This window comes from Chiroxiphia lanceolata, chromosome 3 (assembly GCF_009829145.1).
Source record: "Chiroxiphia lanceolata isolate bChiLan1 chromosome 3, bChiLan1.pri, whole genome shotgun sequence".
Taxonomy (NCBI): Eukaryota; Metazoa; Chordata; class Aves; order Passeriformes; family Pipridae; genus Chiroxiphia; species Chiroxiphia lanceolata.
The window spans coordinates 895,220-914,305 of NC_045639.1; the positions used below are offsets into that span (position 1 = coordinate 895,220).

At 58.5% G+C, this 19,086-nt stretch overlaps 3 protein-coding genes and 1 long non-coding RNA gene across 5 annotated transcripts; 2 read left to right on the plus strand and 2 right to left on the minus strand.

Moving 5' to 3' along the window:
• Positions 1–1,454: 1,454 nt before the first annotated feature.
• Positions 1,455–3,703, plus strand: SSTR4 (somatostatin receptor 4). The gene is made up of 2 exons (XM_032683925.1): positions 1,455–1,698; positions 2,281–3,703. Exon 2 carries the CDS (start codon positions 2,309–2,311, stop codon positions 3,548–3,550), a length of 1,242 nt encoding a protein of 413 aa, XP_032539816.1. The 5' UTR covers positions 1,455–1,698; positions 2,281–2,308; the 3' UTR covers positions 3,551–3,703.
• Positions 3,704–4,287: 584 nt separating this feature from the next.
• Positions 4,288–8,119, minus strand: THBD (thrombomodulin). The gene is made up of 2 exons (XM_032683924.1): positions 6,380–8,119; positions 4,288–6,270 (listed from the first exon to the last, which is right to left on the minus strand). The coding sequence occupies exon 1, from the start codon at positions 8,117–8,119 to the stop codon at positions 6,422–6,424; it is 1,698 nt and encodes a 565-aa protein (XP_032539815.1). The 3' UTR covers positions 4,288–6,270; positions 6,380–6,421.
• Positions 6,429–10,136, plus strand: LOC116784895. 2 transcript variants are annotated; one of them, XR_004356287.1, is made up of 4 exons: positions 6,429–6,544; positions 9,247–9,429; positions 9,702–9,926; positions 10,034–10,136. It is a non-coding gene; the product is annotated as an uncharacterized LOC116784895 (long non-coding RNA). The 2 variants fall into 2 exon arrangements; XR_004356288.1 differs by lacking the exon at positions 6,429–6,544 and adding an exon at positions 6,768–7,228.
• A 1,230-nt stretch (positions 10,137–11,366) lies between these two features.
• CD93 (CD93 molecule) lies at positions 11,367–15,830 on the minus strand. The gene has a single exon (XM_032684456.1). The coding sequence runs from the start codon at positions 15,196–15,198 to the stop codon at positions 13,414–13,416; it is 1,785 nt and encodes a 594-aa protein (XP_032540347.1). The 5' UTR covers positions 15,199–15,830; the 3' UTR covers positions 11,367–13,413.
• Between the last annotated feature and the right edge of the window lie 3,256 nt (positions 15,831–19,086).

Consider the following 19,086-nt stretch of genomic DNA (forward strand, 5'->3'; position numbering starts at 1 on the left):
AGGAAATGGGGGTGCTCCCACTGCCACAGCCTGGGAGCCAGCACTCCTCCGTGCCCTGGATATTCCAGCAGGGATCTGTGCCAGCTGCACGATTAACTATGGTCGTTAACGCAGAAAATGCACCTGCTTTCCCATGTGTGCCGAGCCCATTCCCAGGAATATCAGATACATGTTTATCTGTATTCCCACCCCAGCAGTCAGGCCCCTTCCACGCAGAGACGGGGCCATTCAGCCAGCTCCAGCTTCCCAAAAAAACTTCCCAATGCCGTGACTTGGAGAGTGAGGTGGGGACAACTGAGACCAAAGTCCTTTTGCTCCATCACTTGGTGGCCCAGGCTGGGATAAGTCTGATGAGGAACAGCTAAGGGAGTTGGGAATGTTGGAGAAAAGGAGGCTCAGGGGGGACCTTCTCGCTCCCAAAAACTCCTTGACAGGAGGATGGAGCCAGGCAAGAGCCAGGCTCTGCTCCCAGGGAACAAGGGACAGGATGAGGGGAAAGGCCTCAAGTTGTGCCAGGGGAGGTTTAGGTTGGATATCGGGAAAAATTCTCCCCAAAAGGGTTGTCCAGCCCTGGAGGGATGTGAAAGCCGTGTGGATGTGGCACGTGGGAACAAGGGTTAGTGGTGGCCTTGGCAGTGCTGGATTAACATTGGACTCGATCTTAGAGGGCTTTCCCAAGCTAAATGATCCATTATTCCATGATTCTTTGATTCTCTTACTCTATAAATCCATGATCCCGTGATTCTGTGATTTGCTGATTCTGTGACCTGGGCTGTCACTGAGCTGAGCCAGTGATTCCTTGGCACAAAAGTTCCCTGGATCCCTCTCATCAAAAAAAGCCCCAAACACAGCAACTGATTTAAAAAAAAAAAAAAATATCCCCAAAAGATGCAATTCCTGCCCATTTTTACTCATTGCACCACGAATTCCAGCACAGACTCCGATTTGGGACGACATTCTCAGGGCATTTGGGTTTGGGGTCAGGCTGGGCTGGTCCTCCCCATTCCTGGGATTCAGGGATGCGGTGCCGTGGGATGCCCCTTCCCTGCCAAGGGAGTGGGACCAAGCAGGAAGGAGCCGGGGGCTCCCTGCAGCGCTGGGATGGGGCCGGGCTGGCCACAGGGAAGGCGGGAATGCGCGGGAAGGATGCGGGATGCGGGAGCGCGCGCGCGGGAGGTTGCCAAGGCAACCTCCCTCCTCCTCCATCTCCGGCCTCCCTCGGGCGGGGGGACCCCGCGGGGACCCGCAGGGGATCCGAGGGCGGGGTGCGGGATGCGGGGCTGGGGGAGGCCGGGCTGCAGCTCCCGCCCGCCGCAGCGCCGGGAATTGGCCGCGGGATCCGGAGGCTCCGCACCGGCAGTGCCCGGGGGATGCTCCGGCTCCTCGCCGCAGGGCCCCGCACCCTGGAGGGAGGAGGGTTCGCCTGCTGCGCTGTTTTCCATCGGAAATCCAGTTTGTCTTTAACGCGGAGCCGATGCCTGCCGCGTAGGGATGCGGGAGAGGAGGGAGAGCCTGTGCGCCCATCCCTGCTCTGCCTTTCGCTTTAAAAGGTCCGGATCCTCCCGGTCATCTGACTCAGGTCAAGCAGGACTTTCCGTTGCCAACAGCCGGCAGATCCCACCGGAGCATCTCCCCGCGCCGGCTGCTGCCCCCCGGGAGGGAGGCGGGAGGATCCTGCGATCCCTGGAAGACTGAGAGGTAAAATATTCCCGGCTCGGTTTCTCCTTCTCTTTCCTTCCCCCGCAAGGTTAATGAAATCCTGGAGATTTGCGGGGGTCTGTGGAGGTGGATGGCGTTGATTCCCAGGCCATGCCGGCACTGATTCCCAGGCCATGCCGGCACTGGTTCCCAGGCAGTGCTGGCATTGGTTCCCAGGCCATGCTGCCCAGTTTGCCACTGGCAGTTGGGGAGCCCCACACATGGTTCATGCCCACCCCACCCCACAGCCCCTGAGATCCCAAACAGCCGGGATGCTCCGGCCAGGAGAGCCCACTGAGACCCCAAACAACCCACAGAGCCCCCCGAGACCACAAACATCCGGGATGCTCCGGCCTGGGATGTCCCAAGACCCCAAACAGCCGGGATGCCGTGACCTGGACAGTGATGCCACTGCCCCTAGGAGCGAGGTGAAGGTGTCTAGGCAGGGCAGGGGGCTGACGGAGGCAGCCAGGGGACCCCGGCTGGAGCTGCCCAATCCAAGGGGGACGGCCGGGGATCGGGCTTGGATGTGCCACACACCACAGCTCTCACCCCTTCTCTCTGCCCGTGCCCTGCCCGCAGGCCGACCCCCCATGGATCACCTCCCGGCATGAGCACCGACGCCGAGCAGCTCCTGGCAGGGGCCCGGGCGGCCGCCGTGCCCCTCTGGACCGTCTCCAGCTGGGCCGGCTCCGAGATGCCCCCCAACAGCAGCGCGGCGGCGGGAGAGGCCGGGCGGCGGCAGGGCCCGGCGGAGCAGGGCGGGACGGCGGGCGAGATCGCGGGGATGGTGGTGATCCAGTGCATCTACGCCCTGGTGTGCCTGCTGGGGCTGCTGGGCAACTCCCTGGTCATCTTCGTCATCCTGCGCTACGCCAAGATGAAGACGGCCACCAACATCTACCTGCTCAACCTGGCCATCGCCGACGAGCTCTTCATGCTCAGCATCCCCTTCGTGGCCACCTCGGCCGCGCTGCACCACTGGCCCTTCGGGCGGGCGCTGTGCCGCACCGTGCTGGGCGTGGACGGGCTCAACATGTTCACCAGCGTCTTCTGCCTGACGGTGCTCAGCCTGGACCGCTACATCGCCGTGGTGCACCCGCTGCGCGCGGCCACCTACCGCCGCCCCAGGGTGGCCAAGATGGTCAACGGCGGCGTGTGGCTCCTCTCCCTGCTCGTGGCGTCGCCCATCCCCGTCTTCGCTGGGACGGCGGCCACCCGCGACGGCCAGGCCGTGGCCTGCAACCTGCTGTGGCCCAGCCCGGCCTGGTCGGCCGCCTTCGTGGTGTACACCACCCTGCTGGGCTTCCTGCTGCCCGTGTCGGCCATGGGGCTCTGCTACCTGCTCATCGTGGGCAAGATGCGGGCGGTGGCGCAGCGGGTGGGCTGGGAGCAGCGCCGGCGCTCCGAGGGCAAGCTCACCCGCCTGGTGCTCATGGTGGTGGCCGTGTTCGTGGTGTGCTGGATGCCCTTCTACGTGGTGCAGCTGGTCAACCTCCTGCTGCCCGGCCGCCTGGACGCCACGGTCAACAACGCCTCGCTCATCCTCAGCTACTCCAACAGCTGCGCCAACCCCATCCTCTACGGGTTCCTCTCGGAGAATTTCCGGCACTCCTTCCACGGCGTGCTGCGGCGCTGCCTGGACGCCAGCCTGTGCTGCTGCCACGCCGGGGACAGGGACGGCGACGAGGACGAGGAGGAGGAAGAGCCCCTCGACTACTGCGCCGTCCCCCGGGGGGACGACAAGGGCAAGGGCTGCGTGTGCCCCCCCCTGCCCTGCCAGCAGGACCCCCTGCACCCCCAGCCCTGCTGCAAGCCCGGGCCCCTCCTCACAAAGACCACCACCTTCTAGGGGGGGGCCCCCGCGCCGTGTCAGCCCCGGGGGTGGAAGGGGATCCCGGATGGAGAGGGGACGGACGCCGTGCCCGCCCCGCCGGCCCACCCTGTGCTGTGCTGTGCAGTTCCCCAAATAAAAAGCCATAAGACTGGCCTGGGATACCGTGAATTCCATCGACCGAGTCGTTATTGCTGGGATCGGGGATGGGAAGGATCCCAAAACGCCACTGGCATTGATTAACCTGCCCCTCCAGATGAATAAATAACTAGTTCCTGTTCCTTCCCCAAGACATGCCCTGAGAGACAGGGAAAAGCCCCAAAAGCCCATCAGCCCTGCCAGGCCTACAGCCCAGTGAGGTCCCACCAACAGCCACTCCCACTGCCCCTCAGATTCCCAGGATTTTAGCACTCATAGGACCAAATCATATTTGATGTACCAAATCTTGGGTAAACTTGAGACCCCCAGGAAGTCGGGGTGAGGAACAGCACGGGGGTAGCACCAAGGTCACATTAAATGAGCCATTTCCAGCTTAATTTGGGTTTATTTTGGGCATAACTTTGTCCTTTTAATGTTATTCTTGTCCATTATTTACGGCTCATTCCCTCTATTTTAACCCCACTGGGGAAGTAACCAGCTGGGCATGTTTTCAGCCCCAAGTGCTCCTGGGCTTTTTTTGGTGGCTCTGGGAGCTCGGTGAGGAAAACCAGTCATTTTTTTGGGGGGAAGGGGAGAAAGAATATTTCCTGAGCAGCTTTCTATAAACCAGACTGTAAAAGCTTTATTGGTCTCCACGCAAGAATCGTTGCGTGACATCACGGAGGGTATAATTCCAATAAATAAATAAGTATTTACAAAACATGCCAGGGGTATAAAACAGGGGGTTGAACCTTGGGGAAGGAATTAAAGACATCTGCGTGTCTCAAACACTGCTAAGGCACTTTTCCTAGGATAAACCACCACAGGGGGAATTTGAGCCAAGCACGGAAGGGGAGGAGCAGAGTTTTTTGGGGGTGTGGTGGCAGAACCTCTGACCTGTGTAAGACACCGGAGGGCGGCCACGACAAACCGACTTCGTTTAAGCAACAAGCTGAGAGGTTTGAGCCAGACGAGGGAAAAGGCCAGGAAGGAGCAGCTCCTGCAAGGTGGGATGATGATTCTTGTCATGGCAGTGTCCTCCCCCCCCCAGGAGCTATCCCATAAACCAGGAGTTGCTCATCCCTTCTGACAGGGCATAACTGGCTCAGGGTCTGCTCTTATCCTTCTTTTTCTTTCTTTCTTCTCCTCATATATTTTCTTAAGTGGCTCCTTTATATGTTGATATTGCTCCATTTCTATAGATAATGCAAACAGCTCCATCCCTCCTTTCCATTGCAACCAAATTGTTCCAAAATAAACCTGGCACAGACTTATATTTGCAATAAATCATTCCCTCTAATTGCCTATTGACAGGACCCTCAGTCACCCCGCCCCGGGGGCAACAACCTTTTAGGAAACCCACAGTTCACACAACTATTTTGATTTTCCTTGGAATTTGACATGTAGGTTCAGCGTTCCAGGGGGGATGTTGCATGTTAGCGAGTTCATAGTGTGTGAGGGGGTGGGTGTGGGGGAACAGAACCCCCCAGTTCTGACCCTGGGCCCGCAAAACTTCCTGTGGGAAAGCAAACTGCTGCTCTGGGATGATATTTCACTGGCATAAAGCTGTCAGCACCCGCTCCCACATTCCCACCAGCAGCCGCCGGCTTCACCCCACCACGGCTGCCGGAGCAGGACCCCCATGGAATGAAGGAGCTGGAAAAACACAGCCTTTTCCAGATTTCCCCCCCCCCAGGCCGTGGCTGGAAAATAGGCAGCGGGCAGGATCCTGCCCCCGTGGGAATGTTTTGCTGTGAGTTCCAGCATGGATTAGACTCAGCCCGGGTCAAGGGAAAACAGGAAAAATCCCTGTGGGTAGGAGGGGTCGTGAGTGGGTTTGTAAAAACACCTTGAATCGGTTTAAACGCAACCAGGGTGGGAAATCGGGGAAGGAATTGGGTGGGGAACACGAGGCTCCGCGGTGCCGCAAACCTTCCCTGCCACGGAAAAAAACCCACCCCGGCAGTGTCGTGTCCCTGTTTAACCTCCACACACCCCCCCAGAGAGCCCCAAAATAACTTGAGGGAACAGGAATCAGGCATTTTAGTGTCGGCCTCCCCCCGCCCCGGGTGACACTCAGCTGGGTCGCCGCTGCCACCAGTGACTTAAGGTGGAAAGTGCTCGGGGATGAGGCACGACATGGGGGGGACACGGTGCAGACACGGGGGGCAGAGGGGCCACATAAAGTGCTGCCCACAACATCTTTGCTCCTGCTTCCATCGGCCATCAGTTTAAAACAAATTAACCCGACTCCAGACAAAGGCAGGAGCCTCCCAGTCCCGGAAAACCATCCTCTCCAGCCCGGCCCGAGGGAGAGGGGTTGGGGGCCGGGCGACTTTCCACAGTCCCCACCGAGTCAGTCAGACGGTCCAGGCGGATTTAAGAGTCAGTTCCAGACGGAGATGTCCCTCCTGGGTTTTTCCTTAGGACTTTTCTCCACCACTGGCTCGGGAAAAGGAAAGCTGAATGCCGGCTGCCGCCTGCGAAGGGAGCGGGAAGGGAGCGGGAATGAACGGAGCAGGAACGAACAGAGCAAGAACGGAGCAGCCTCCGCGCGTTCTGCCTTCCTGGCTCTCTGGCGCCAGTGTTCCAAGAGCCGGCTGGAAAGCAGCGAGTATTTTTAGAAGTGGGTTGATCACAGCTTTTCGCAAATTGTCATTAAAAAATTGCAGCAGGGGTGAGATGGGGGGGGGGGGTTGTAAATATTACCCAGTTCAGTCCACCTCCCTCTCTCCGCCCTGCCCGCAGTCCCTACAGTTTCTGTGCGGGGCCGGCACAGCCCGAGGCGACCGGCTGGAGCCCGAGCTCCTTCTCGTGGGGGCCCCCGCACTTGTAATCCATGGTGGCGGGGGGCCGGCAGCGCTTCTTGGCCAGGTAGTAGCCCAGAGCCAGCGGGGCCAGGGCGGTCAAAACGGCGCCCACCGCGATGCCCACCAGGGCGCCGGGGTGGAGCGGCTCCGCCTTCGGTGGGGTCCGGCTGGGCGCGGGCGTCCGCGGGACGGCGGTGTGGGGAGGGAGCGTCTGGGATTCGAAATCCCCCGAGAACGGCGGTCCCTCCGCGTCCTGCTCCGGGAGCGGGGCGCAGTCGAAGTCGTTGACGAGCCGGTAGCCGGCGGGGCAGTGGCACCGGTAGCCGCCGGGGTGGTTGGTGCAGTTGTGCTCGCAGTAGTTCATGTCGCACTCGTCGATGTCCACGCAGAGCTGGTCGCCGTCCAGCAGGAAGCCCTCGGGGCACTCGCAGCCCTCGCCGTACTGGTTGCACAGGGGCGGGCACTGGCTGTCGCTGCAGTGCATCTGGCACCGCGCGGGGTCCCGCGGGTCCACGGCGTAGCCGTCGTAGCACCCGCAGCGGTACCCGCCGGGCACGTCCTCGCAGGTGTGCTCGCAGGGCGCCGTGTAGCAGTGGGGCTCGCGCTGGCAGTGCCCGTCCACCATCCTGTAGCCGGGGTTGCAGCGGCACTCGAAGCCGCCCATGGTGTTGACGCAGAGCTGCTCGCACAGCCCGGGCTCGCTGGCGCAGTCGTCGTTGTCCTCGCAGGAGCTGCCGTCGGCGCCCAGGTGGTACCCGGCGTCGCACATGCACACGAAGGAGCTGCCGGACACCACGCAGTGCTGCTGGCACGGCGCCCCCGCGCAGGGCGAGCGGCACCCGCGCCCGTCGGGGCCCAGCACGGCGCCCTCGGGGCAGGAGCAGCGCGGCCCGCCCGTGCCCTCGCCGCAGGCGCCCTCGCAGCCGCCGCCCCCCAGGCGGCACGGCCACGCTCCGGGCTCGGCGCGGCCCCAGCGCAGCCGCCCGCCCTCGCCGTCCTCGTCGCAGCGCAGCTCCAGCCCCAGGGCGGGCACCGAGGCCACGCTGCGCGGCGGCAGCGCCAGGAACTCCCCTCCGCGGGCGCCGAAGGGGGTGGTGTAGCTGACGGGGAGCCCCTCGGCGGGCGGCAGGAGCGGGCAGCTGCTGCCGTAGTTGTACTCGCAGAGGAAGCCGTCGGCGGGGTCCTCGCAGCGCCGCTCCTCCCAGCGCAGCTCCCGCGACACGGTCACGCAGCGCTCGCCGCAGCGCGGCCCCGACGGCGCCCAGTTGGTGTAGTCCGTGCGGTTGTCCTCGGTGACCCAGCGGAAGCCGCGGAGCCGCCGGGCGGGCTCGGTGCAGCGCAGGGAGGGCGCCAGGCTGAGCCCCAGCCACAGCCTCCCGCCGCGGTTCTGCAGCAGCAGCGCGATCGCCTCCTCGGCCACGGTGGAGCGCACGGTCATGAGGTGCCCCCCGCCCCGCTCGCACCCCGCGCTCGCCGCCGCGAACGGGCGCGACCCCCAGAACACGGCGAAACACGCGTGCTGCAGGCACTGCGCGCCCGACGGGGCGAGCGGCTCCGGCTCCCCCGGCTCGCCCGGCGCTCCCAGCCCCATCCCGAGCAGCAGCAGCAGCAGCGGCAGCAGCAGCGGGAGCCGCCGCATGGCCGGCGGAGGGGGCGGCCGGCGCCGCCGCGGAGCTCTGGCATGGCCGAGCCCGCCGCCCGCCCCCTTTATAGCCGCCCGCCCGCCCGCCCCGTCGGGGGAAGGAAGCGCCTCGGGGGACGGGGAGTGATTGCGGCGGGTGAATCCCGGCCAGACGCGTCCCCCCCCTCCCGTCCCACCCGCCCACGCCGGCCCCGGGGCCCCCCCCCCCCTCCTTCCCGCATCCTCCCCACGGCTCCTCCCCGGCTGGTCCCGCCCGGGAGGAGCGGGAGGGGCGGGAGCCGAGCGGGGTATCCCGCGGGATGGACGGGGGCACGCGCCGGGGAGCGGGCTGGGGCCGAGCGCGACCGGGAAAAACGGGGGTTCTCCCGGTGCCAAGGGGGAAACAGCAACTGGGTTTCACAAAAGGGCGCCTCGGGATGGGAGTCAGAGCGGGTGAACCCCGCTGGGACCGTCATCACCCCGCTGGGATCATCATCCCAATGGGATCATCACCCCGCTGGGATCATCACCCCAGTGGGATCGTCACCCCAATGGGATCATCAGCCCAGTGGGATCGTCACCCCAAATGGGATCATCACCCCATTTGTGCAGCAGCTACAGCGTGGCAGCGGGCCCAGGGCCGTGCCCGTCCCCCTGTGCTGGGTACTGCTGAGCTCACACCTCCAATCCTGTCTCCAGGTTTGGATTCCGCGTGAAAACAAGGACTTTAAGGGGCGGGAGCGCGTCCAGAGAAGGGAACGGAGCTGGGGAAGGGTCTGGAGCAGCAGCAGCGGCCGAGGGAGCTGGGGGGGCTCAACCTGGAGAAAAGGAGGCTCAGGGAGGACCTTCTCGCTCCCAAAAACTCCCCGACAGGAGAGGGGAGCCAGGTGAGGGTCGGGCTCTGCTCCCAGGTAACAAGAGACAGGATGAGAGGAAACGGCCTCAGGCTGTGCCAGGGGAGGGTCAGGCTGGATATTCGGAAAATTTCTTTAATAAATAATTTAAACAGCAATAATAAATCAATATATATGTATATATGCCAGTAAATTATTATAGATAATTTATATATCGATATAAAATTCTATAATTATAATAATTGCTATTAGTCTTATTAAGCATTATTATTATTACCCTTTTCCCCACAGCCTCCTCCCGGGGCACCAGGGGGTCCCACTCCCGGGATATCATCTCCCTTTCCCTGTGGGCACCTCCAGCTGTCCCATTCCCTGTGTTATCTTTGGGGGATCTGTCTCTGCTGCCAGGGCACAGCCAGGAGCAAAGTAAAAATGAAAACCAAACATCCAAAGCTTCCCCGCCCCAAAGAAAAGGTATTTGACCCTTTTTGTTTTTAATTCCTAAAGGCTCAGTCACTGCAATTAACTCTCGGGATCCCCCCAACGGAGCAGCAAATCCCTATTTCCTCGGCTCATCCCAAGGAATTTACTTCATTAAAACTTCATTTATTATTTATTAAACTCCTGTGGTTTGTCTTGTCCCTCTTCCCACTCCGTGTGGGTCCTGTAGCTCACGAGAGGCTGTGGGGAAAAGGGTAATAGTAATGTTTAATAACACTAACAATAAATTATTATCTCTCTTGAAGGCTTCAGCTCTGCCACACGCTTGGAAAATCAGCGTCCATGGGATTTAATTCCAGAGGCAGGGATGCAGCCCGAGGAGAAAGGCCGGAGGGACAGACTGGTGCCCACGTGCGTGAGCTTGCAGTGGCCGTTCCTGGGATAAAGAATTCATCCAAGGAGAGCTCAGCCACCCTCCATCCCCTCAAAATGAGGACAGGATCATTCCCAGGGCTTCCCTGGAGAGCTGGGTAACACTGACCTTCCTTGGCTTTAGTAAAACCTCTTGCTTCCCCAATTTTCACTTCAGTTTTTTCAATTCTACTTCTTCTTTCACTTCTTCTTTTTTTTTTTTCAGAAGCAAACCAGCAAAATAAGGGTGGAATTTCAGGGCAAACAACAGAAAACGAAAGAACACCAAATTTAATAGGTGGAAAATAAAATAAAAAATAATAATAATAAAAAACCCCACACAATAGATTTCTGGTTTGTTCCTTATTTATTTTTTTTTAAAAAAAGCAACTGTAAAACCAGATAAAAAAATTCCTCCTCAAGGCTGAGCGACGGGAAATATTTCCAGGAAAAAATACAGCCCTCCCAAACAGTGATCCCACACTGGTGTCCTTGCCCCACCAACAGCATTTGCAGGGTCGACCCTTGCCGCTAAAAAGATAATTGGGGCGGGAGGAACGCGATTAATCATGTTTTAATAATTCCCTTTTTTATTCGGATGAACCTTCCCCTCGGCTGCCTCCAGCCCGGGGCTGACTCAGGGTGCCAGAAATGCCCTTCCTGCTGTGAGGCGGCTTTTCCTCCCCCCTCAAACCCATTAATCATGTTCCTCTGCCGCACAAAGCTCTTGCGAGATGTTCCCGGAGAGATAACAGGGGGGACGGAGACCTTTCCCTTTTTCCCTCTGGCTCTGACTCATCCCTGTCACTGTCACCCGGCGGGCAGAGGGACACCGGGAGCGGGTACTTGGAATGGTTGTCCTGACCTGTGTGTGTCAACAGGGGGATTTTTGGCGTCTTTGTGGGGGTTTGGAGATGAGGTTCCTCGGCTGGAATGCTGGCAGTTATCCACGGGGGAATAGAATGCAATGGAACATAAAATAATGATATAATGTAATGTAATTGATATGAAATCATCAAAAATTGTTTCATCCTATTATTTGATCCCGAAAAAGCAGATCTCTACTGTCACAGAGAGCTGTGCTGAAATCAGAGGGATTGCTCATGGATTTAGGACCTTGATCATGAAATCAGGACCTTGGTCATGGGATTAGGACCTTGGTCATGGGTTTAGGACCTTGCTTGTGGTTTTAGGAACTTGGTCATGGGATTAGGACCTTGCTTATGGGTTTAGGTCCTTGCTTGTGGGCTTGGGACCTTCCTCATGGTTTTAGGAACTTGCTCAAGGGTTTGGGACTTTCCTCGTGGGTTTAGGAAGTTGCTCAGGGGTTTAGGATCCAACCAAGCCCATCCCAGTGCCCCCACACCATGGCCTTGGCAGGGATGAAGGGAAAGGCCTTGCCCGGGACTGCAGTGCCTGGGAAAGGCTGAGATTCCACGTGGGATGAGCCCTGGCAGAGGATTTGGGAGCACCATCCACTGCTGTGGGAAACACAAGGATTCCAAGTACCAAGCCAACAGATTTTTATGAATGCATTTATTAAAAACCATTGAAGACACTTTCTGTTCAGGTTTTATTGGTGTTTCATCCGGAAAGCAACTTACAGCCTTATTCCACAGGTGGGAAAACCTTATCCTTTGAGTCCAAGTGTTTAATTCTGGCCCAGGAAAATAAAACACTCATCTCCATGAGAAAAAGCACCTTGGACCAGGATGAATGTCCTGTATCCTCTGTAAGACAGGGCCCCAAACTATCCAGTCCCATTCCTATTAGCTTTTCCCGTGGGATTCACTGGTCCCTGGACAACTCCCTAAGGAGCACACGGATCCAAAATGGTCCTGCTGGGTTTGTGGCAGGAAGAAAGGGAGCCGTGTGATTATCCAGGTGGAATTGCACATCAGGGAATAGCCCACCAGAGAGAACCCAGACCAAAGCCCAGCACAAATCAGTGTCTTCCCAAGGCCGGACCCACCTCTGTATTCCACTGGAATACACAGAGGTTGTAGCAGGAATCGGGATTACCGTTTTTTCTGGAATAAATAACACACCTCGGGTTTGTACCAGCTCTGGTCCCACCCCTGTGCTTCCTTTTCTCTTGTTTATGCTGTTATAGCCAACAATCCGTGGACACCTTAATAAAAATTAAGGCTGTCTTTTCCCACAGATCCCCCAGTCGGCATAATTTGATGTGTGTTGGCTGTCCCCCTGATTTTGACGGGGTAATTAATCTGCCTAATTTGTTCAGTGCCTGCCTTGGAGAACACAGACAGGGGAGGGATTTTCTGTAGGATTTCTAAGAATCCCACCGCTGCCCTCTCCCCCTTCTCCAGCCGCCCGTGCAGAGAAAAGAAAGCACAGACAGAACATGGAAAACATTCCTATCAGCTACATTTTTCCTGTGCTGTGTTTTCATCTCACAATGGAGCCCCGAAGACGAAAAAAAAATAACAGCAGGAAAGGGTTTTCCTCCATGCTTGGAAGAACAGGATGCAGGTCGCTGCCTACTGAAAACTCCTTTGTGTTCAATTCCCACTCCTGGAGCAATTAGGCCTCGAGGACAATGAACCCAGCAGAAACTTCAGGAAGCTGCTGTACCCTTAAAATCACATGTCTGTTCTTTTCTAGCACCTTTTTGCCCCCGCAGAGCACGGATAAACCAGGAAGGAACGCTGCTGGGATGGGATGGGAAGCAGGTCCCTGTGCCCCTCGGGATTTTGGGAAGGATTCCTGATGAAACGTCTGGGAAGAGGCTGAGGGGCTCCACGAAGCTGGGGAAGTACCTGGGGAGCACCTGTGCCCTGAGAAAGCATTTGCTGGGGTGGAGTTACAAGTTTGACACATAACAGAGAGCAGATATCCACCATCCAACGGGAGGGAGGGAAAACACACTCAGCCCGGAGCCCAAGCAGCCAGGAAAGGGATCCTACCCAAAAAGAATAATCCAACAGGAAAAGTCCGGCCTCCCATCCGGTTGCTGCGAAGGAGAGCATTGTTTGCTGTGTTTTGCAAGTGGATTTAGGCAGGATACACTGGAAATGGGTAGGTGGCTCTTCCAAACACAGCTTTTCCTACCTTTTTTTCCAGTACAGGTGCTGCCTTGGCCCTTTGCTGAGCAGTTTTCCCAGTGCTGAGGTGACAGATTTTTAATAAAAACCCCAAAATTAAACATTCAAACCCACCCTGCTTGTGTCTGCAGGGGTCAGTTCTCACCTCCCCGTGAGACACATCCGAATTTCAAGCCCTTTACCAAGAGAACAAAGCAAATCCAAGGGGTGGAATGCAGCCGTGAGTAGGAGACGGGGGGAGCAATGCTTTGGGGATGGCAAAGGACAGGGTGGGGAAGGGCTGCAGGAGAACTCGAAACGAACTGTTTTCCTTTAGGAGTCCGAACCATAGCTGTTATTTGCCTTTTTGGAGCACGGCGAGGTCCCGAAGAGTCGAGGAGAAGCCCCGGCAGGCAAATCCCACCCCATTCCTCCTCCTCCCCCCCGGTTAACTCTTCCCTTGGAGCGGCAGGACAGCACCGCACGAACTCACACTGAACACACAGCATCCCCCCTCCCTTTTATTTCCACTTTCGACCCCCCCGCGCTCCCCGCCTCCCTCCTACCTGCGCTCCCCGCCCTGCCCGCGGCTCTCGGGCTGCTCCGGCACCCAGCAATAATTATCCGCCGCGCTCTTGGCCGGCCGCTTCTCCTTCTTGGCGGCCCTCCTCCTGCAAGCCACGAGGGCCAGGGCGAAGGCCAGCAGGAGCAGGATGGCCACCAGGCTTCCCAGGATGTAATAGAGGAGCAGCCGCGGGCCGTCGGCGCTGTGCTCGTCGGGGCCGGGGGCCGCTCCCTCCGCCGTGGGGGCCGCCGGCGTCACCCCGGCGGGCACTCCCAGAGTCCGCGGGATGCTCGTGGTCCGCGGGGCGCCCGTGCTCCGCGGGGTTCTCGCGGTCCACGGGGCGCCCGTGCTCGCTGGGATGCTCGCGGTGCCCGGCGGGCCGTCGGGGGCCTCCTCGGCGGGCTCCTCTCCGGCGGTGGCTGCGGCGCGGCAACCGCGTCCCTCCTCCTCCGGGAGGAAACCGGGCGGGCACACGCACTCGTAGCCCCCGGGCAAGTTGCGGCAGGGCCCGGGGCAGGGGTCCCGCAGGCACTCGTCCACATCCAGGCAGGAATCGCCGCCCGGCTGGCGCTGGTAGCCGGGCCGGCAGGCGCAGCGGAAGGAGCCGGGGACGTTGATGCAGAGCTGCGGGCACACGCCGGGCTGGGCACACTCGTCCAGGTCGTGGCAGAGGCGGCCACCCGGCCCCGCCGGGCGGTAGCCGGGCGGGCACAGGCACGCGAAGCCCCCGGGAGTGTTGTGGCACTGGTGCTGGCACGGCCCGGACAGGCACTCGTCCACATCCAGGCAGCTCCGGCCGTCGGGGGCCAGGGTGTATCCGGCCTCGCAGCCGCACTCGAAGCCACCCGGATGGGCCCGGCAGGTGCCCTGGCAGGGGTTGGGATGGCAGGAATCCTCGGGCACGCAGGAGGCCATGTCGGCGGCCAGGGAGTAGCCGGCGTGGCAGGAGCAGCGCGGGGGCTCCCCGGGCACCTCCAGGCAGCGGTGCTGGCAACCCCCGTTGCGGTGGGCGCAGGCCACGGGGCACAGGGGCCCGGGGGGGTCCCAGGCGAAGCCCCCCCCGTCCAGCGTCCCCTTGCAGAGGGCGAAGGCCGGGCTCTGGCCCCCCTCGCAATCCACCTCCGCCAAGGTGCCGAAGGGCGCGGCCGCCAGCTGGGAGCTGCGCACCCCGAAGGGGGTGCCGTAGGTGACCCGGCCGGGCCCGGCCAGCGGCAGGAGGCCGCACATTCCCTGGAAGCTGAACTTGCAGAGGAAGGCGGGCAGCGGGAGGCGGCAGGGCCGGTCGGCCCAGCCGGCGGGGCCGTGGGGGCCGTGGGGCCGCAGGCTGGCGCAGCGGGCGCTCGTGCAGGTCATCGACGGCTCCGACGCCCACGCCGAGAAGTTGCCGGGCGTCCCTCCGGCCACCCAGGAGAATCCCCGCAGCGGCTCCTGCGGCTGGACGCAGTGCCCCCGCTGCAGCCACAGCCCGATCCAGGCCGGGCCGTGCCCCCCGGCCGCCTCCAGCAGCTCCCGCAGCCGCGCGGCCTCGCCGGGGCTGCCCACGCTGGCCAGGTTGCCGCCGTTGTGCCGGCAGCGCTCCTGGGCGCCCTTCCAGTCCAGCTCATCCCGGTGCAGGGTGTAGCAGGCGTTGTCGGCGCACACCACCTCCGCCTCCTGCCCGCCAGAGCCCGGCACCGCCAGCGCCAGCAGCAGCGGCAGCAGCAGCATCCAGGCCATCCCTCCGGCTGGACGGACGGACACACGGACACAGGGACTCGGCAACGCCGGCTCACATCCCCTCATCCCGCCGAGCTCACCCTACGCGCATCCTGTGCTCCCGGGTCTCCTATTTATCACCGGAGGCCACGGCTTCCTGTAGCGTGGTTCGGCTCCCGGTTGCTTGTTGGTCCCTCGCTGTCTTCCCCTTCCCCCCGGCACGGCCGGCTCCGAGCTCCCATCCCAAAGTTTCGGCTGCTCTGGCTGGTGACGCTTTTCTACGGGAAAAACTCGCCCCGCTCCTGCTTTTTTTTTTTTTTTTTTTTGCGGCTGTTTTTCAAGGGCTTGATTTACTCCCTCAACCCGGCAGATGGTTTTCTAACCCCTAATAGGGTCCGAGAGTTTGCAGGCGCGTCTTGCTAAAACGGGGAAGGAAAACAACCGGACTGAGGAGCTGTGGGATCCCTGGCCATCGGCCTCGAAAGCAGACGGAATATTTGGCGCCGTCTCCCCCGCGCACGCGCGACGCTCCCAGTGCATTTTTCCCCTTCTCCCTGTGCTTTAAATAGATGGACGAGCCCTTGGAATAGGAGCTGGGTCGTGGGAAGGTGCGGGCTGCCAGGACAGAGCCGAGCTCTGATGCCGCCCCGAGCAAACCCTGGTCGGCGTTGGCATCACGTGGGTGAGGGTGGATCGCGGAATCCCACAATGGTTTGGGCTGGAAGGGACCTTAAAGCTCACCCAGTCCCACCCCCTGCCATGGGGCAAGGACACTTTCCACCAGCCCAGGCTGCTCCAAGCCCCGTCCAACCTGGCCTTGATGCCAGGATGCTCCGTTAACACCTCCCCGATCACTCGTGGCAGGAGGAAGGCAGGACGGTGTCTCCAGCCACCTGGTGCTTCCCACCGGCTGCTGGGAGCCCCTGGGATGAAGGTGAGCTGGCAGATGCTTTGATGACACGTGTCAAGCGATGCCAGTCACTGGCACACGTGGCACAGCAGGAGGAGGGATAACAAGTGACCAAAATGGGTTTAAAAATAGCTCACCCCTGCTGGTCCACCCGCTCTGCTGCATCCCCAGGAGCTTCTCCTGGAGCTTCCCTCTGGCAGCAGCTCATTCAGACTTTAACCCCTCGACCTGGGAGCCTGTTGTATCCTTTCCTGCTTGGCAGGCACCCATCACAGCCACGAATTCCCTGCTCATTCCAGGATTTGTTGGTTTATCTGGGGTTTGTGTGCTGAGTTGGCTCAGTAACCAGAGAAAGCAAAACGAGGAACCCCCTCGTTCGCTTCCCTCCAAAACAGAAAAGCTGCCAAAAATCCCACTACTAAACACTGCAGATTTCTGTCATTATTTCTCAGACATGTCCATGTACATCATTCCTGGGACAGCCCAGGTTGCTGGGATGTCTCCTGGCATCCCCTGTCTGAGCAAAGGTCCAGATATCCACACCTAGCACTCCAAAACCAGAGAATTTTGGGTCAGCAGCCACCCCAAAAAATTGCAGTGGGAGGGAAAAAACCCACCTTGCTGCCATTTCAACTTGGTTTTATTCAGAATTTCAGAAAGGTGGGTTGGGGGGGGGGGGATTTTTTTTGCCTTGGAAGGAATAAGAGAGCTCAACACAAAAGCATTTCCTCGCTGCCAGCCCAGGACTGCTATAAAAACATGGCCCCTGTTTTCCCTTTCCAGCTGGTCCCACAAGTCCCAACCAACAAATTACTTCAACAACCCAAATCAGCATTTTTTTTTGCCCACTTTTTCTCCATTCCATGAAGAAAAGAAAAATGCCCATTTTTTAACTATAATTCTTCTGGATGTTCCCAATCTGGGCTTATGAAAAACCCCCAAAATACTTAAATATAATTTCTATGTGCGGATCCAAGAGGTCATTCCAAGGTAATCAAATAATTGCTCCATTAGGATGTGCAGGAAGTCAGGGCTCCTGTCCCAGGGAAGAACTTCTTTTTTCAAGACCGTGGTGTCTTTTAATTTGCAAAAATAAAGCTAAAAACCTTTGCCAGCGGCCTTACTATATTTTTCTCCCCAATAAATATTTGAATATCCCTGTTTACAAACAGTTCTGTGGACAGGAAACCTTCCACCCCCATCACTTTTTGGTGAGATTCCCATCTGCAAAACTTGTGCCAGTATTTTTTTACCCACAGCTTTGGCAAGAGGGAGGTTTTGGGTGAGTTAAAAACACACTGTGCTTCTTTTTATTTTTAATAAATACGCCACGCTCTTTAAATTTCCTTCTCGGCCTGATGGTTTGAGAATCAAAGCCGTGGCTCATGACTTAAGAAGGGGTTTGTTTTTTGGCTGAACGAGCCCATAAACCCCCGCCTCGCTTGATAATCAAATCCAAATTATCTCGTGGAGAGCAGAATTCCTGCCGCAGGGCACACGGGGCTCAAAATAAAGCAGAATTCAATTAAAAAACAATTTAAAAAGCGGCTTGACGAGGGGACACTGGTTAAAAAGCTGCTGCTGGGAGGCTGAAGGAGGAAACGTGTTCTCTGTGTGTGTGACATCAGCAGATCCCGAGGGTTGGGATGAGGGACAATGGGGCCGGAGGGGGGGACACCTGGGCCAGCAGCCCACGGAGAAGAATAGGAGGAACTGGGTTTCCTCTGGAGACATCTCCAAGGCCACGGAGCGCTGGGCAGCCTGGCAGCCCTGGGAAGGGCACTCTGGACCGGGCAGAGCTTTAATCCGTGAAATTTTGGGAATTTGGGCGGCGTGGAGCAGGGTTGTCCCCCCTGCTAATGCCAAAGGTGCCCCGTTGGATGTTAAAGGTTTTTACTGTGTGCTTTTCAAAGCCGTCAGGGCTGAACGGGACTTTTCCCAGCTGAATTTTTTGGAAGGCGGATGCCCCGTGGCCAGTTTGGGAGCCCCTCGCTAAGAAGGAGGGATTAGCAGGGCTGTAAGCGGGAATAAAATGCCAAACACCAGGAGCAGGAGGTTTGTTTGATTTAGTTTTTCACTGCTGTTATGGGGGGAATGCAGCACAGCCACCTTATTCCTCAGGCAGTCCCTGTCCTTGGGGGAAACGTGTGAGTCGTGGAGGAAATCTGTGACTCATATTATATATATATATATATGGAAGGTGTCCTTGGAATGGGATGATCCTCAAGGTCCTTTCCAACCCAATCCATTCTGTGATTTTTTTTTGATGGAGTGGGTGAACACCCAGCTGGACAGAAGGAAACAGGGAGTGAGGGAAGGAAGGAGCAGTGCCCACCCCAAATATCCCGTCCCTTCCACGTATCTCACTCCCTTTCACGGCAGGAGGGGTTTGCTCCAGGCCTGGGTTGTCATTTTCCACCCTGGCACTCCGTGTCCAAGGACCCTCCCTGCAGCTTTATCAGCTTTTCTCCAACACTGGAGCAGCTCCCAGGCTAAACCTCCTTATCAAACCCAGGAATTCCGTATCTCTCCCAGATTAAACCTGAGCTGTGTGTGGACCTTTGCTGGTGTTTGGGGTCTCTGCCAGGTGGGAGGGAGCTGCTCTGGGGTCTCTGCCAGGTGAGAGGGAGCTGCTCTGGGTGTTCTGAGTGGCTCCCATGTGGGTGAGGCTGGAAGTCAAGTAAGGACACGGTCCCTGTGTTCCCAAATCCATCTGGGTTTTATCCCCTTTCTCCAGCCCATTTCCCAACCTGCTGTGTGTTTGAACCCAGGAGTTCCAAACACCATCTCTTCCTTTCCATTTGAATACAGTCACTGGGAATTCAGGGAGGAGAAATCCCACTGAACACCAGCAGGCACATCCTGAGCGTGCTTTTAAATTCCTTTGGGTTATACACGGAGCAGACTCTTCCCAAGCTTCTTCCTCTTGGAAGTGGAAGGAGTGGACCACAGCTGGAATGTTAGGTTCTCATAGGCGACCTGGGAGCAGCAGCAGGGCCACCTGGAAAACTGGGAAATCATGACAAAATAAAGCTGGCCCTTTGTCTGCACAGATTTGCTGGCAC